Source organism: Tympanuchus pallidicinctus, unplaced genomic scaffold (assembly GCF_026119805.1).
Source record: "Tympanuchus pallidicinctus isolate F22 unplaced genomic scaffold, pur_lepc_1.0 scaffold21, whole genome shotgun sequence".
Taxonomy (NCBI): Eukaryota; Metazoa; Chordata; class Aves; order Galliformes; family Phasianidae; genus Tympanuchus; species Tympanuchus pallidicinctus.
The window spans coordinates 12,621,435-12,639,382 of record NW_026294733.1 but is presented as its reverse complement, the minus strand read 5'-3'; the positions used below and the strand labels follow the sequence as shown (position 1 = coordinate 12,639,382).

The window sequence follows — 17,948 nt, the reverse complement described above, 5'->3', positions numbered from 1 at the left end:
TGAGTGGTAGGAACCACGTCCTTGGAGAGCTTTGGTTTATCAACCCGGCTGGACACTGTGTCCTTGCAGTTACAACACTGACAGACACATGGTCAGTGAAGGCGAGGTGCAGGTGCCCAAAGTGAGCCAGCCGTGCCATCTCATGTGGGGCGCCGCAGGGAGTCCCAGCTGTCACACACCTGGTGAAAGAGAAACTCGACTGTGTGTTAATTAAAAGGCCGAATAGTGGCTACAGCATAATGTTGCTCTTCAGAAATTTAAGCTGTTGTTTATGTGGTATGTACCCCTGCCCAGGGCTGCAGAGATCCCAGTAAGCTGCTGCAGTGTGCGAAGGCATTACATTAACAGCTGTGAGAAGTGCTGACCATCCTTCCTGCACAAACTGGGGTGGCCAGCAGGGACAGGGAGGTGATTGTCCCCCTCTGCTCTGCTCTTGTGAGGCCCCATCTGTAATGCTATGTCCAGGTCTGGAGCCCCCAGTACAAGAAAGACAGGGAGCTTTTGGAGGGGGTCCAGAGGAGCAGGGGGCTGCAGCACCTCCCCTATGAAGACAGGCTGAGGGAGCTGGGCTCTTTCAGCCTGGAGAAAAGAAAGCTGCGGGGTGACCTCATTGCAGCCTTCAGTACCTAAAGGGAGCCTACAAAAGGAGGGGAATCGACTCTTTGAAAGGGTAGATAACTGCAGGACAAGGGGAAATGGTTTGAAGTTGAGGGAGGGAAGATTTAGGTTGGATGCCAGGGGGAAATTCTTTACAGAGAGAGTGGTGAGGTGCTGGAACAGCTGCCCAGAGAGGCTGTGGATGCCCCGTCCCTGGAGATGATCAAGGCCAGGTTGAATGGGGCCCTGGGCAGCCTGGGCTGCTATTAAGTGTGGAGGTTGGCAGCCCTGTCTGCGGCAGGGGGGTTAGATCTTGATGATCCTTGAGGTCCCTTCCAACCCAATCCATTCTGTAATTCTGAAATTCTGTGAAATGTAAATTGCCTGAAGCTAAAGGTGTGTTACAGACACTGTTATGTTTTATATTCCTGCTGCGAAACCTGTAATTACCCACTGGCAGGTAGCAGCAGAGGGTGAAGGAGGCAATGTGTCAGTGGCTCGTGGGGGTTCCCTTGAACAAGCTCTGGGCTGTGAGCTGACTTGTGGGGGTTGTGCTGGCTAGGTGATATCGCTGTCATCCGTGTATCGGACAGGGCAAACTTCTGCAGCATTAAGCTGTTATGTTTTGGGGTTTTTTTTGTTTTTGTTTTTTTTCTTCATGTTTCTGTTCTTTCTGGCTGGAGGGAGGTTCCTTCAGAGCAAGGAGAGTTTGGTGCCGGTGTTGAAGCTGCCAAAGTGTCAGTGTGCACAGGAGCTGCTGCCAGTGAGATTCAGTTTTGTCTCCTTGTCAAATGAAGGTTAGATCAGACGTGGACCAAGGGAGCATCACCTTTGATGCCTAACCCTAACCCTAACCCTAATCACAGCAAACATGCCACAAACAGCGGGCTGCATTAGTCAGGAAGACGTATTCACCCAGCATAGGCAGTGCTGACCCGCCAAACATCGCTCTGGACTTCAGATGTGTACGGTGAACCATTGTGCCAGAGGCACACCTTGTAATAATGATGATAGAAATGGAAAATTTCTCTTTGGTGAGGAATGCCATCTTCACAACAGTTTCTATAATTGAATTTGGAGTGATTTGCAAATAATTTCTCATGGGAAGATGAATTCTGAAATTTTCCATCTGGGAGAACATTGACACTCATTGACACATATGAGGTTCTCTACTAAAGGGGAAAGCCTGTACTTCTGAGAGCGGGACTTTGAACCACACAGTCGTCGTGGCTCTCCAGGACCCCAGGGTACAACAACCTCCGAGGCGGGGTTTGGTGTCATGCTTCCAGATCCTATCTCTCAATGGTAAGGAACCTGGAAGCCTTGACTGTGCCTATAGCATCCTTTAGGATTTCCCTGTTGAGAACGGAGAGTGCAGACCCCTGGAGAAATTGCTGGACCTTCATGTTCTTCATCTCAACACGGTAACTGAGAAGGTGGAAGCACTGACACTTGCGTGGAAGAGCAGTTCTGGGGCCTGCATCTTGGGAAGCCTCCAGTGGTTGGCACTTCATCCTCTAGAGGACAGGAAGGCAAGTCACATCTACTCATGATGTCTATTACCTGGAGATCCCCGATGTGTCTGTAGATTGCCCGGCCTTTAGGATCTCCCACAGTGAGCAAGATGCAACTCTTGAAGCAGTGGTTGCAGCTAGCGTTGCTGGCTCTGAAAGAATTCTTTGAGCACCTTTCCTGGGACTAATTGCTTCTGCTTCACGCTGCCGAAGGGTTGTTTATGTAGGATGCTTTGTGGGTGGGATGTGGTTTGTTACTGTTCCATTGTAGGAGCCTTTTCAGGCACTCTGCCCATTTATGATTAATTATGTTTTGAGTTCAGGCTCTGAAGGTGCTTTCAGGCATATGCCAGGTACCAGGAGTGAAAGAGGTGTTGTTATCATCAAGGTACTTCAATGTAGTATCACATGTAATCACAAGTGAATTAGTTAAAGCAGTGTGCAGATATGAGGCCTTGTGAGTGTCCAGGCAACTCGTGTGGTGCAATTTAGGACTCAAGTTTTAGACTTTTGTAACCCTCTCCTCTCCTGGAGCAGTAGGCTCCAGGACTGCTGTCAGCAGACAAACCTGTCCTGGAAGGGCCTCTTAATGGAACAGTTCTGTTCAAACAGGATGAGGAATGGTGTGCATTTGTTGATGTGAGTCCTTGCACCTTTCAGGGTTAATTTAGTTCCTGTGACCTACATGATAGCATCGTCTGGGATTTAATAATTATTTGGGTTTCATCTGACTTAGGAGTGAGCAAAACCCCTTGAAAATCTGTTGCTGTTCATGGCCCTACCATGATTAAACCTTCCTTTCTGCAGCACATCGTACCCTTCTCCACAGAGAAGACACTCAAATTTGGGTAGAGGAGGGGTTGGCTGGATTGCAGGGTGGCCAGAGACACGGATCCTAAACGTTTGCCTAAAGCTATCTGTAACTACAGTCGAACAAGAACAGCCACAAACCCCCTCCTCCTTCTCATGAATCCAGAGGCAGTGGCGAATGCATGGCATGTGCTGCTCACCTACCTGTGGAGGAGATCAGGAAGTGGCAGAGCAGAACCGTGAGATTCAGAGCTGTTAAAGAGGACCTGATTCAGTGTTCTGAGTCTGCCAGAATTGCTGGTGACTGCACTGGAGCAGCAGTAAGCTGTGCATAGAGGTCTGGGAAGCAGGCAGCTGGGGGAAGCGTGGGGTAAGTGCACTTGGAGTTCCCTTGGAATATTGCTGAGACTGCCAGGCATAGCATGTTGTTTTCACTTGTTTTTTCCAATGTGTTTGAAAAGGTGAACTGACCCAAAATGCTCAGAGCACTAAGAAAAGGGGAACTTTTAATCCTCACATCGGTTTGAACCAATCTCACAACTTTGTGAGCTTCAACTTTGTGGTTTGGATGGGGCAGAGAGAGGAAATGGTTAGATGCTAAAGCTGGAAGTGAACCAAAATTTAAAACATTCTGTGACATACTCCAGTATTAGTGTGCTGCCTTTGTCTCTCAAGCTACTTTAGTTTACTGGTGGAGAAGGTTGAAAGGTGATTCATTCATAGTTTACACGTACCTAAAAAGGGAAGAGGTTTCTGGTTGCTAGATGGGATTCAAATTTACCAGAGAAAGATCCATTGGCAGTAAGCCAAAGTTGAAGCAGTTCAGGTTAGGAGGAAGGGCTGCAGTTTAAACAATAAGAACAAAAAGCAGGGGAAGCTCTTGGGCTGGCTTTCAGCAGGCTCATCATCAGTTAATGGCTGTAAATGAGGATTTCTGTTTCTCTGTGGGCCTACCTGTTGGGGAATGTCGTGCAAGTTATTACCGGTGGCCAAGAGTAGAAGATGCAAGAGAGCCATGCATTGGTTTGGAGGAGACGTATTGCACACAGGTGGGAAGGAACTGAGAAGTAGAGATCTTAGAAAGTTTCTTGCTCTTCCTTAGCCTCATCCTTCAGTGGTTTCTGGGTTTTGGGGCTTTGTACTTCTCTCACCACCATTTTCTCTGGAGAGGGTCAGGGTTGGCCCATCTCTCCCAGATGCTGCCTGCTTCACAACGTTGCAGAATGCCAGCCTGGAACTACTGGAACTAATGTGAAACAGATGCACCAGTGCCAAGGTCGGGACCTTACCAGTATTTAAAGCACGTGTATGGAGTTGGCATGGAGCACGGTGACCTCAGTGTACAATAGCAGCCAACCGACACACACATTCAGACAGAATAAATATTTGGCAGCCTATTTCTCTATTCCCCAAAATGACCCCTATAAAAGCAAGGTCCTGTTTACCTTCCTGATTCTCTGTGCATAGTGTTCTGAGAAGAGACAAGCTCTCTTCTCCTCCATTCATTGCCTTCCTGTTCTTTTGGATGAACCTGTTTCCAGGCAAGGATCAGGGATATTGGCTTGGCAAAACCCATGGCACCTTGGAGTTTCACAGAAGTTCTGAAATGTGGGGAAAGCTGAGATCTGTTTTATTCAGAAGTCTCTTTCTCTGTGCCAAAGCACAGTGGCCTGGGAAGCGGTGCAAGATCGGTGTTCGGCCTAAAGCAAATGCTTGTAGCTGTTTACTGCTGTTTCTGCCCCATTAATACATGCAGCCCTCCCCATCCTTCTTCCTCTGGCACAGATTTCTAGGGAGACTGTAGCAGGTTTGGGTGTGCAGAAATAACAAGAGAGAAAACTATGTGGTGTGGCTCATTCATTTGCCCTCGGTGTGCTAAACATGCCTCCTTTACCTTGTATAGTGAGAGGAGACACAGAGATTACAAAATAATCATCTCTCTAATGAAACCCATCACATTCCTCCTCCTTTTGTTGTGCCATATCCAAAATCAGGATGCAGTAAGGCAGCTAAAAGAAAACTCACGAGCAGAAGTCAGTGGAAAAACTTGATCTTAGACAAGAGGAAACCATTGTTGGCAATGATCTTAAGGCAAAACCAGGAACTTGGTGTTTACTTTTTTAAGGTTAGATTGAAAAATGAAAAAGCAGAAAGAAGAATTGCAAGCCTTCTAATGCACGCATGTCAGGTATAATATGAAGTCTGGCAGAAACTGATAATGAGAACTCTCTGTCTCTGTCTCTCTCTCGATCTCTCTCCTGCCTGATGTTCCAGGTATGTGGTAAAATCCCCTTTCTTAAACATTCAGGAAAACTCACATGCAGAGCCCACCTTCAGTCCAACCAACCTGAAACTACAAGTCCTAAAGCTTTTTCAAGGGCTTTTATTCTTTCACCTTTCTATCTGTGGTCCGGGGAAGTGCTGTCCCTCCCTTCTTGGCCTTTACATGTGTAGGTTTTCATGTTGCCCTTCCTTGTGGCTGTTGCTTTTGCTGGTGATGCTGTCAAGCTGAATGGCTATCTGTCTTGGCAGCTTTCCCTGGGGATGGTTCAGTAGGATGGGCAGCGTGCTTTGCAGTGGCAGTGATCACAGAGGTGTTGGTAATTGTTGTCAGCAAGGGCAGGATGCAGGGAAAAACTATCTCTGAAGAGCTTGAGCTTCTGCATCTACATCTGGACAGTCCTGGTGGGGAGAGCAAGGAAGCATATGGGGCTGCTGGGCAGTGTATGGGCAGCTGCAGTGCCATCAAGTCTGGCCATGTGGAGCTGAGCGAGGAGGGAGCTGTGCGCTGGGCACCTCGAGCCAGCCAGCGTTTGTGACCCCCAGTGAAAGCTGGGAGCAGTGAAACCATCGTGCGGCAGTGGGGACAGCACACGTGTTTCAGATGGATTCTGGGGGGGCTGGCATCACACATGTGCCTCTGACAAAGATGAGTTTCACATTGTCTGGTTTCTCTTTTTGTAGCTGTCCCTCCCAAACTGAAGAAACTGAAAAGCCCAAACGTGCACGTTGGTGAAAAGATCTCACTGAAATGTGAGGCGACTGCTGGCAACCCTCAGCCATCCTACAAGTGGTTTAAAGATGGCAAAGAGCTGAAGAAGAGCAAAGACATCCGGATCAAGTATGGGAATGGGAAGTAAGTATGCTATGGGGCTGCCCTGCCCTCTAACTAACACTGAGTTTGGGTCTTGGGGAGCAGCCCTGCAAATTTCCCAGCTTGCTCTGTGTGATGCTGAGCTCCCAGGCAAATGCAAAACAGGCATTTGTCAGATGGGGAGCCGGGTCAGATGGGCAGGCATGGCAGGGCTGGGAGGTTTGATGGATCATCAGGACCGAAACTGAGAGAGATGGTTGTATTGGGAAACCAGTGCCTATTCAGGCAGCTCTGTGGCTAGGCCCTATTGCAGGTTGTGACTGAAGTGGCCATACACCTTTTATGTCAAGCCAAGGATCTGCATGCGTTATTTTTCTTGGTATAGTTTCTTCTGGGGTAATGCTGCAAAATCCAACAGGTAACTGAGGGGTGGGAAACAGCTGCAGGGACAGGAACCACAGTGGGGATGGGTTGGGGTTGGACTAGATAATTTCAGACTCTGCCTTTTCCAATCTTAATGATTCTGTGATTCTGTGAACCAGGAATAAGGGGCTCCCACTGCACTTTCGTTTAAATCAATCCGTGTTGTTATTTTTTTCAAGGCCAAATATTTACATATGATATATCCTAAAGTTATTCTGTAATTGTGACTGTGCTTACATTCATATATCCTGACCTAGCCAGCAACAAAGTCGGCTTGCAACTGCCTGATCCCTTGGAAATGTTAAAACTAATTTTATGCCAACATATGTTATGCCTCAGTGTGTGAAAAATAGCTCATCTATTCTCATCATGCAGTTGACAGAGTATTTGCTTTTATAATTAGAAATTCTTCAACTGCTCAAATGGGTCATTGTCAATTGCTCTCATTTCGCTGAAATCCTGTTAGCTTTGATTTTAAAGGCACGTCTCAAATGTCCAGTGTAGAGCGGTGACAGGACGGCATCCCACCCACAGCAGCTCCCACGCAGCCCCTGGGTCGGGGACACCAGTGGGGAAGAACAGCCTTAAAACACGGTTGTCAAGTCATAACTTGGCATTTCCTAGTTTCCATGGCAGCGCGTTGGCTCGCAGCCTGCCAGTGAGAGGCCAAAGCCATGTGCGTGTTAGAAGTGCTTCCTGCTGGCATAATAAGCCCAAGGACAAACATCTTAGAGAAAGCTGAGCACCTGGCTCTGCCAGCACCTGAGCGGCAAAGGTCTGAGCCCTGAGGTGTCCCTGCTCATCTGCTTCCCATCCCAGCCCAGGAGCTGGGCAGCATAGAGGCCAGACCCCAGCTGCCATTGGGCTGAGGCTGCTCTGATGGGGTGATCCTTGTCCTTGTGCAGCAGGCAGCAGTGGGTTTGCTAGCTCTCAGTACCTGAAAATAGAGAGAAGGATGATAATGGTGTTGGACCTTCCTCCTTCTGGACCTGGCTGCATGCAGAAGAGTACGTTAAAAACTGCTGTGTGCTGATGCAGTTTGAGGATCAAAGAGTGCTTGGGAATCTGTGTTTCTTCATTAAGTAGCAAATGGGGATGAGCAGCAGAGGGAAGCAAAGCTGGGCATGGGAGATGAGTGCACATCATTACTGCCAGCATGTTAGGAGAAGCATCCCAAACTGTGAAGCTGAGAAAAGAAGACTTACTAGATGGTGATTAATGCACAAAAATTGGGGTTTGCACCTGGCTCCAATTAGAGGTAAGACTGGTCTCAAGGTAATCCTTTGCTCTTTCTTACAGTTAAGAGTAGAGTGAGGCTTCCAAAGGCCTAAACCGGAACACTGGGAAGGGACTTTCATGGGAAAAGCACAAAAGACAAAAATCTTCACAGACCGTGTGACACCTGCCCAGGTGCACGTGATCATTTATTGAAAAATTTGATCCAAAGCCCTAATTGACTTGTCTGCTGCAGCCAGGCAAAAGAAGCCGTGCTCTGCAGGAGGAGGTGTTGTCCATAGCATGTCCCTTGGCCATGTGAATCCTGTGCAGAAGTGGGCACAGCTTTGGATTTGATTCTGTACCTGCAGCTCTGTGGTTCTTAGATGACATGTGAAGGATTAGGATAGGAGACAAGAACATAACAGCATGAAGTGGCTCATGCCCTTACCACTGTTTGCCTCACTTTCCTTCCTGCAGAATGGAGCTTCCCTGTGTGTGTAAAGAGCCTCAGCATCTCTAGCTAGAAAGATGAACTGAAGCCCTCCTAGATGTGATCGAGTTTTTATCCGATTCTACCGCCCTTCCTAGAGTTGAAGAGTAATGAGTTGTAAGGACAAGAGGAGCAGTTAACTGCATGTCACTCTTCAGCTTTTCCATCAATCCTCTTTCCTCTTGTTTTTCAAACTCAGTTTGACAAACTTTCTGGTTACATCTAACAAGGGAGGTTTTTGTTTTTGTTTTTTTTTTCTTCTTTTTTTTCCAATGGGTATTTGCTGGAGGGAGGGGAACAATTCTGATTCCTCCTTTCTGAACTGTGTGTTCCATCTGTAATTAGTAACAGGCTGGGGCAAGCCCGGCTTGCACAGAGAGGAAATTTCTTGTTAAGGTGGAAGAAATTATTGGCTGGAGTTTTATCTCCTGCTCAATTTAAATAAAGCACAGTTGATAGGGACCTTGAGAAATTACCCAGAAAGAACTGCGTTCCATAGTGAAAGTAAAGCTTAGTGACTGGCCCACCCCTTCCGAGCTGCCAAAGGGCCAGCATCTCCTGTGAGTGCACCTGAGAGGGATCGAGGTGCCAAGAAGTGAAGGTTGAGTTTTGACTCTCGAACTGTCCTGGCACATGGTCAGACGACAGCTCTGGAGGGAGGCGGGGGACTTCCTTTGTGCTGACGTGCAGGAACACTACCCAACTTCGGGGTGCATCGGGGCTCTACCCCGAAACATGCACACTGTGGGCTGAAATCAGAGGGATGTGGTCTGAGAGCCTGGCAGCCTGCTTGCTGTCCTTACAGCCTCTTCTCTTTGTGTGCTCTCTTACCAAGAGAGATCGCTGGGTGATAGAGTAGGCGTATCATTAGATTGGAGTGGGCTGGCAGTTCAGTTTGGGACAGGCTGACCATATGACATCCCTTGGGAGTAGTGTCCTACTTTCAGTATCACCAGGAATCCCTATTGTTAGCCTGTAAGTGGAGCCAAGGGATACCCTGCTCTCCTGCTTCTGTACAGTAGTCCCCGAGGCGATGCTAGCTGGGGCAGATTCATTGCTGGGGTCTTCCTTGTAGAGCTCCCTGCTGTAGATTATTCCCCACCCACAATGAATGGGGCTGTGGTCTTCCCTGCGCAGCTCACTGCTCTGGAATGAAGGCAAAAAATAATAATAATGCCAAAGCAGCAGGGGAAAGAGAGTGCCAATAAAGATAAATGATTTCCTAATTAAGCCTGGAGACAAGGAGGGGCAAAGAGAACTGTTGAAGCCTTGTGGGAGCCAGAATGAACCCAAGCAGGCTATACCACCACTCTGGCAGGGGTCTTCAGCCTGACATTTTTAAACAAAGGAAAAAGCTCACTTGACAATGGATCTTGCAAGAACAATTCCAGATGCCTTAAAGCTAAGACTCTTCTTGAGCACCGGTGTTGTTATAATCACCAGGGGAGCTTCTCTCTTGCTAACTCTCACGATGTCATTATAAGTCCCCAATACTTGGGATTTGGTTTAGCTGCTGATGGCACTTTATTGGAGGGTGTGTGAAAGAGAGTATCTCCTTTGTTTGCCTGTTTTTTGTTTTAAAGTAGATGATGGACATCATTTTGGCCAACGCACCTGGGACTCAACCAGGGAACTTGAGAACTGAAAGGAGAAGCAGTTGGGTCTTGAGCTAGAACAATACACAAAGCCTGCAAGTTGGGGCTCATGAGAGATTCAGGGAATGGGCATTTGATCAAGCACGAGTGAGTTATAGTGACTAACAAGTTATGGCCAGATGCTGAGCGGCTTCAATTGATGATGTATGCAAACAGAGGCATGGAAGGAAGCTTACGTGCCTGAAATTTTGTCTCTTCTTTTCCAGTGATGTTGGCTGGTTAAAAAAAAAAATTATCTCCCTATCTAATCTTAGTCCCTTGCAGCTGCACAGTGACACGACTTAGGCTGGAACACTCTCACTGAAACATCAATTAAAATCCCATTCACTCAGCTTAATGCTTTACCTGGCATCTGGGGAAGAAGGGCTGGGGTGGTGGCAGTGGACGCCAGCAGTTCATCTGGGGTAGCACATTGTATGCCCACAGTCGTGAATTTGTTTGGTTCTCCTTATATGTCGTGGATCAGGCACTGGCAAGGATCCGTGGCACATGCTAACTGCAGGAAAAAAAGACTTAAGAAGAAATGAATGATGATCCAAGTGCTCCAGACTCAGAAGGGAGCCTCAAAACTGTAACTGAATCTCTTGTACAACCCTGTGTAATATAATAATGATACATTTCACAGAGGTTTTGAAGGAGTCTGTCCATCCAAAGCTGCTGTTCCATGCTGCTTTTCCATGTCCTTATGTCTGTTCCTGAGAGGCATGCATTTCTCTTATCTAAGTACTTCCAGCCTAGCTTTGCTCGTCTCCATTCCTGTGCTCAGAGAAGGGCTTCCACCAAAGACTGCTGCTTTTAATATGGCACCTCTCCTCCTACCTCCCCTGATTTAAAACTGTCTACTTTTGCTTTAAAGGCTCTATCTGGACTTTCTGCCATGTCTGGCAGTCCCTGATGTTTTAGTCCCACCTCTGAATTGCCCATCCTATCAGCTTCCATCTAACATGTGATACACTTCCAGATGAGGACCTCTGTGCTTTCCCCCCAGAAGCACCAACCCTTTCTTCTGCTCCCAGCTACAGAAATAGCTGTAGTTCTGTTGCTGATGTAGTGAGGCCTCTGCATACTGTTCTAACTGCATCCCTACCTGAGGTTTACTGTCTATTTAGATATTTGCTTTTTAAAGAGGGAGGTTCTATGTTTGTGAGGTCCCTGCTCCTGGGAGGCTGCTAGCACGCATGTGAGATGTCATAGCAAAGAGGGAAAGAGCTGAGCTGCTCCATGATCTACATTCTCCCAAAAGGAATTCAAACCCTGGCATTGGGGTTTGAGGAAAATTCTTCAAAATATCCATGAGATGGATCGATTGCCATGAATTCCAGGACAAGAAATCCAAGGGAAACCTCTGTGACATGAGAGGATTCATCAGCCTTAACCAAAACTCTGTTTTTGTGTATGTTTTGCCTTCACACTCTGGCAGCTGCCGCAGACTTGCCAGCACAAGGGCAATGGCACACAGAGGTTTGTGTGCTCTCTTACCAAGAGAGATTGCTGGGTGATACAGTAGGCATATCATTAGATTGGAGTGGGCTGGCAGTTCAGTTTGGGACAGACTGACCATATGACATCCCTTGGGAGTAGTGTCCTACTTTCAGTATCACCAGGAAGGTCTCTCAGCTGAGTGACCACAAATCCGCTCTGGGCATGTGGTTGGATTTCACTGCCCCAGCTGCTCTGCACCTCTTCACGGTGCCCAGACAGCCATGGCAGTATGGAGATGCAGCCCAGTGCTGAATGGGAGGATGGAGGGGGTTGCACAAGTGACCCTGCTCTTTGGATTGTACTTATTGATCTTCTCCCCTTTTGCTGACGCTATGTGACCCAGGAGGGACTCCAGCTAACAGATCAGTGTCAGTGTCAGCTCTGCAGAGTGAGGACTGGTCGAGTCTTCCTTTTAAAATCAGCCTGCCCCAAGCCTGGGCACAGAGAGAGAACAACACTGCTGAGCAGAGAAGGGGCAAATCTGCTTTTCAGGTTAGAACAGCACTTTAATGTTGGGGGACAGGGGTAGGAGAGATCAGGCAAAGGGGGTCTGGGGATGGTTGGTCCTGCCCTGGGCCCCCACAAGGACATCTTTCACTTCTCCCATGGTCCCAGCAGTCAAACCGCGAGCAGGGCAGGTGATGGTGTGAGGGAAGGTGGAAGGAGGACTTTGCCACTACAGGAGAGATGGAAGCTGAGCTGAGAAGTCTGAACCTCCCTTTTCTTACCCATCTTATTTGATTGCTTTGCTTGAGGGTTGCTTTTTTTTTCACCCTTTCTCATTCACTGTTTTTAAAGTTAATCCTGAACTAGCCAGATCTTGCCCTAGAGTTCACGGCATCCAGCACAGCTATGTGTTCTCAGGCACCACAAGCACAACCAGCTTACACAGCTCTGTTGTGCTGCTCTGTAACCGAGGGCAGGGGAGAGCTTGGGGCTGTTTCCATCTGGCTGTGCAGGCAAGAGCATGGTCCTGGCTGCCTCTTCTGCCCTGTCTGGCAGAGCTGCTTTGCCGTGGCCATCCTTGGTCTGCTTCACATTGCAATGAACTCTTCTACCTGATTTTCTCATGCTTCTTGCTGGGGAAGATGAATGTGTTTCCTGAGACAGGGACACTGAGAGTCCTTGCTCAGGCCAGCAGAGTGACTGATGGTGGGCTGTTGCCAGATGGTGCTTTGGGACTGTAAACTGGAGGGCTGGATGGTGTGAATCTTCTTGAGAGCCATAAACCAGCTTTCTCAGAGCAAATTCGCCACTGTGCAGAGTGCCGGCACAGCACGCAGGCACCACTGAATCACTGGCGGTGTGGAGCAGTGCACGGGGCACAGTGCCGGCCCCTGTGCTCTCTGCAGCACTGCTGTGCTGCCTGCCTGCCTGGCTGTTCGGAGAGGAAAGGAGTTAATAGGTAACCACGGCAGTCTATTAAATGCCCTTTGTGAGAGGCACATCTGAGAATTTCCTTTTCCTAGGATCTCACGTGTTTTTACTATGGACGGTTTTCATTGACAATGTAGAGGCCAAATAAGGCATCATCTTCCAGTTCTCTTCACTAGCTGAATCCTTGGTTTTTTTATTACTTCTGTGTTAGCTCTTCTATTTTTAGAAGACTCATAAAATACTACAATAGTAATAATCCGAGAGCTATTTTTGCCCTGCACCATGCAGAAGCAGTTGAGCTCACGCAGGGCTCACTGAGCCCCCACAGATCGGTGTCTGCAGGCAGCACGGGCACCCAGGTGCACAGCTCTGTGACAAAGGGGCCTGGGAAGAAGGTCCGGTTTCCACTTGGCAGCAGGGAGGAAGAGAAAGGCGATTCAAGCTAACCGAAGTGCTGGTGGGAACGTGAGTCCTGTCACAAAAAGTTCCTCCCTGGGCGGAATGAAGCGCCTGTTTCTTTTCCTCTCTCTGCACAGGAGGCCTTGGGGCCCAAGCTCATATTTCGGTGTCTAACTCTGAGATGTCTAAATTACGGCCAATGAGGCCACCCTTCCCGGCCAGGATTTACCAGGATCTTTGTGTAGGTCTCGGCCGAGGGCTGATCTCCCTGCCTCCCATTGTAGTCTGCAGATTGGCACTTCAAACTGCCCTCTGGGGGACTTGTTCTCTTGGCTGGAAAGGTATTTTGGGGATCCTGTTCTGGCCAGGCTGAAGGGCTCCTTGTGGATTCCATCCCCCAGGGCTTGCGGACAACCTATTCTCCATGGCTCACTCCTCCATTGGCACTACAGGAGATAATTAGTGCGTGGCTAAGTCATATGTGCTGAGGGTCAGAAAATACAATGAGGCAGATTTTTCCCTGGAGTACAGAAATGTCAACAGTGTTACGCTGCACTGAAATGATGGCATCTGTCAGTGACCCCAGCCCTTTCACTGAACAAACAGCCTGCGGCAGTGCCTTCCTCCAGAAGAATGGCATCGTCTCGCAGCCAGGCACCTCGGGAGGAGCGCAGCAGGGCTGTCCCAGGGGCCAGCATCCCCAGGGAGCACAGCCCTGAAGGGCAGCAGGGGACAGGGAACTGTGGAAGGTTCCTCCTGGAGCTGTTACTTGGCACTTCTTTACAAACACACCTTGGCCATCAAAGAAGCAAAATGTCTGCCCTCCAGGCAACAGGAGGAAGAATGCAAACTTGCAAAACCAATTTCCTAAGCAGCTTTGAGGTATTTCAGAAGCATGTGAAAGTAGTAAAAAGGAACAGAGACGGACTGCTCATCTTTCTCTCTGCCACGCACAAGTCACGTAAGGCCAAATCTCACTCACATCTTCAGTGGAGTTCATCTTGTGAAGAGTCATTAGTCATGGTTTCGAACTAAAAGAGGGGAGACTTAGATTAGATATAAGGAAACAGTTTTTTATACTGAGGGCGGTGGGGCGCTGGCACGGGGTGCGCAGAGAGGCGGCGGCGCCCCGTCCCTGCAGGCAGCCAAGGTCTGGCTGGATGGGCTGCGAGCACTGATGGGCTGCGGGTGTCCCTGTGCTCTGCAGGGGCTGGGACTGCACGGCCTTCGGGGGTCCCTTCCACACAAACAGTTCTATGATTCTGTGATTCATGTGCTTTAAAAGGTTCAGAGTGGTGCTCTGAAGCAAGGTAATTCTCTGACTGTTTCAGGGCTTACTGGAAGAGAAAATTTCATTTTGCTGTGGCTATGCTCTACATAAAATCTCATCCTCTTCTGTACCTTTCATCTCTCTGCCCTAGGTCTCTTGCCTGACGTTATACTTTGTACTGTTGAGATCATTGGTCCCAAAAAAAGCTCTTGATTTTTCTAAGGGGATCTTGCAATCCGGGAGAGATTCAACAAGCTGTGTTAGAAAATAAAAATAATCTCCTTTGACAGTACAACAGTTTTGTGCATTGAAACAAAATAATCCTCTTTGGTTTCACCTTGATATCGAGGTTCTATAAATACTAGCACTGCTTTATATTCTGCTCATGTTCTCCTCCAGTTCCAGGTAAAAGACCATGTCTCTCATCCTGTTACTGGAGATGAATCTGTCAAGTATGACCCCTTTCATTAGCCTTTTGTGTCACTAAATAACTTACTAATTTGTATATTTGGAATTTAAAAACCTTTATCTGCAAATGATCACGGACATGGGAGATACAGAGTGGATTTTTCCAGTTACTGCACGCGGCAAAACGTGCTGTGCATATGAGATCACAGTGCAGCCAATAATCATTAGAGTAACTGTTGTCTGGCAGCTGCAGGCAGCCTGTTTGTTAACGCTTTCAGCTTTCAGGACCTGGCCTTGACCCTTTGCTGACTGTTCCTACACCTGCCTCTGTGGAGGGAGAGGGGAATGGGGTCCTGCACTGGTTTCCACAGCCCCACAGGGCCAAAGCCCATCATTCAGTGCCTGTCATACCTCCCCAGCAGGTCTGTACATCAGCCTGTTGGATTAGACCCCCACATTCGAGCATGTTGGCCCATATAACTGGCTTTGCACTGTGGAGTAGTGGAGACCTAGGATTAGTGGAATTCAGGAGACACACTGTCAACATTCATTTTAAAATTGTTCCACATGGGGCCAAAACTCTTGTAATTGAATGCTTGACCACATCCTGCAGAACAGGGCATTGCCTGTATCCTGGGAGCTGTACCAAGTCATCTCAAGTGCTTTTCATTTGCTAACACAGCAAGTGAGATGTTCACTCCGTGTCCTTGCACCATGGCTCCCAGTAGAGCAACATGTCAGGGTGTTGAAGAGATTTCAGTGCGCTTCTGTGAAGGACTTTCTATGGAAAATCATTTGCACAGTCCAAAGTCCTTCCTAGATGACATATGCAATGTTGCAAATATTTCCAGACATAACGGTTTTCCACATTTTAGAGGAATATTGCCTTCAGCAACGTAGGCCAATGGGACCTCTTTTTAAATCTGCCAGTGCTTCCAACCTTGTCTGTCAAGTGATTGTATGACACAGACCTGAGATAAGAACTTGGGGTAGCAAGCAGAGGGAGATGTTCTCACCAAAGAGAGCGTAGGGTGTTTTTTGATAAGCTATCTAAACCAGAAGGAAATGTAAAACAGAGGGTCTGATCAGGGATTTCCCCTGTGGTCTCAAGAGTGGTCTTTGGTGTGTGTTGAAGGCTGATTGATCTCTGTTGAACTAGTTAACAAAGGGTTTTGCCTTGTCATCAGAGAGACATCCTGGAGAACGAGACATGAGCCAGATGGAGGGAAAGGCGATGGCCTTTTCCTGTACCACCACAGAGCCCCGTGCAGCTCCCATTCCCACAAAGCACACAGCATGGGTTGTTAGTCCAGGTGAGCAGTCATCACCTACATCATCTTCTGATCTTCCTAGGTGCTTCTGGCCAATAAGATGATCACGTGGATGTCAGCTCGACACAATGCAGTCTGTGTATTTGGGGGAGACAAAATGCTTGCCCCGTTTGCCCAGAGAAAGCTACAAGATAGTTGTTTAGCTCAAACCTCAGGGCTTTGGTTTGCAGGCTGGAATGCATGGGTACATTACCCCATGACCATAGCATGTGGGGTTGAGTGTGCAGCACAGCTGGACATGGCAAGGGAGGCAGCTGAGCTGCTTGTCTTCCCTGCTAAGGTGCAGAACGTGCTGCTCCTCTCCTTCCTGCAGTCAGATCTTGGTGTTCTTCAGGAAAGTGGCCTTTCTCTGGTGCAGGTCTGTGTGCTGGGGAGTTGGGGTCTTGGGTTCAACCCCTCACAAGACTTCTTGACTTTTCATATATGGCCTTCCTGAGAATGGGAGCAGATGTCAGACCAAACCGTGGCATCAGGCTAAGAGCAGTGGGTTCAAAGAGAGATGGTCAGTTAGGAAATGACGATGGCTGTGATTCCTGGGAAGGGTCTCATTTGAATCCTGATCAGCTGGTGAAATCAGGCAGACCGTCTCCTGCAGAAGGGGTAACTTATCAGGCAGTGTAGCAGGGCCAGGAATGGTTATCAATTCATGAAGATGGTTAGCAATTGAGTAAGAAATGTCTGCTATACTTTCCAACAGAAAGATTTCCAGACTGCAGTTCAACAAGGTGAAGCTGGAAGATGCTGGGGAGTACAGCTGCGAAGCGGAGAACGTTTTAGGGAAAGACACCGCAAAAGGCAGCCTGAATGTGAGAAGTGGTAAGTGAAGAAGTCAGTAAATGTCTTGAGCCATTTGTCATTCAAGCAGAAAGCGGGAGGTTCTGCAGGTGATCTGTCTTGTATTTTGTTTCATGCTTTCAGGATATCAAGTAAAACAATCTTGGGAGATAAGAAAAATGAAGCTTAGCATAAATGTTTATCTTAGTTATCTGTCACTGGCAATGTGGTTCATTTACATTTTAAATAAACTTACAGTCTACGTATTTTTTAAAAAGGGCAAGGAAGAAAGAAAGCTGGTGGGCTTGATGTTTTATTTTTTTAAAGATTTTCTGAGAAGCAAAACACACCAGAAGACAAGTAATTAAACCATAGCTTTGTGATGAGTGAAGTTGCTTCTGGTTTTCATCCTAGAATGTGTGCTCCATCTCTTAGAGCTCAGTGGATGGAGTCTGAGGTTAGGTGGTTTTATTATTATCTTGGTCATCGTAATTATATTGCTTAACATGATGGTTTGGATGCTCCCTCCAGCTCTGAAAGTCCCTGCAGTGGTTGCCAGAAGCCGGGAGGGTGTGAGCAGGGGAGGGATGGCTGCTGTGAGCTCTATTGCCTCAGCTCTTCTTCCTGCCGTCAATGGCCGCTGCGGGAGCCCTGGCTCTGCCATGTGGCCCTTTGGCACAGTCCAGTTTCACTGCTGCTGTGCTCTCAATAATACTGGTCACATGTGATGGAAGGTGCCTTTTTTCCCACTGCTTTCTGGCATTGTTTTCTGTATTAACCTCTGCCTCAGCAAGGTCTGCAGTCCCAAATGTTTTGTGAGGCTGGAATACTGCATACTCCCCCTCAGTTTCGCTCCTGCACAAAGCCAGTGCTTGTAATGCCTGGGGAAGGCAGCCCATGCTCAGATCTGGAAAGTTAGCCTTGCTTCTTTCTGATCATGACAGGGAAAGTGTCCAGAGCAAGCCAACAGAGGCAGTGCCTCTTCTTTTCTCTGACTCATGCTCTGGCTGTCCCATCGTGGTATGAACAGCTCTGTTGGGCTGGGAGCCGTGCGTACAACCCTCTGTGTGCAGCACAGACAGTGCCTGCTGCCACAGCCCTGCACA

The 17,948-nt window shown here is 48.1% G+C and overlaps 1 protein-coding gene across 4 annotated transcripts in view; it reads left to right on the top strand.

The window, feature by feature from the left end:
- The window catches only part of NRG2 (neuregulin 2), a 151,276-nt gene that overhangs the window by 85,489 nt on the left and 47,839 nt on the right, over positions 1-17,948 (top strand). For all 4 annotated transcript variants that reach the window (XM_052684503.1, XM_052684504.1, XM_052684501.1 and 1 more), the window contains exons 2-3: positions 5,886-6,057; positions 16,766-16,884. In XM_052684503.1, the coding sequence (XP_052540463.1) occupies positions 5,886-6,057; positions 16,766-16,884 (291 nt within the window). The remainder of the gene's footprint in view (positions 1-5,885; positions 6,058-16,765; positions 16,885-17,948) is intronic.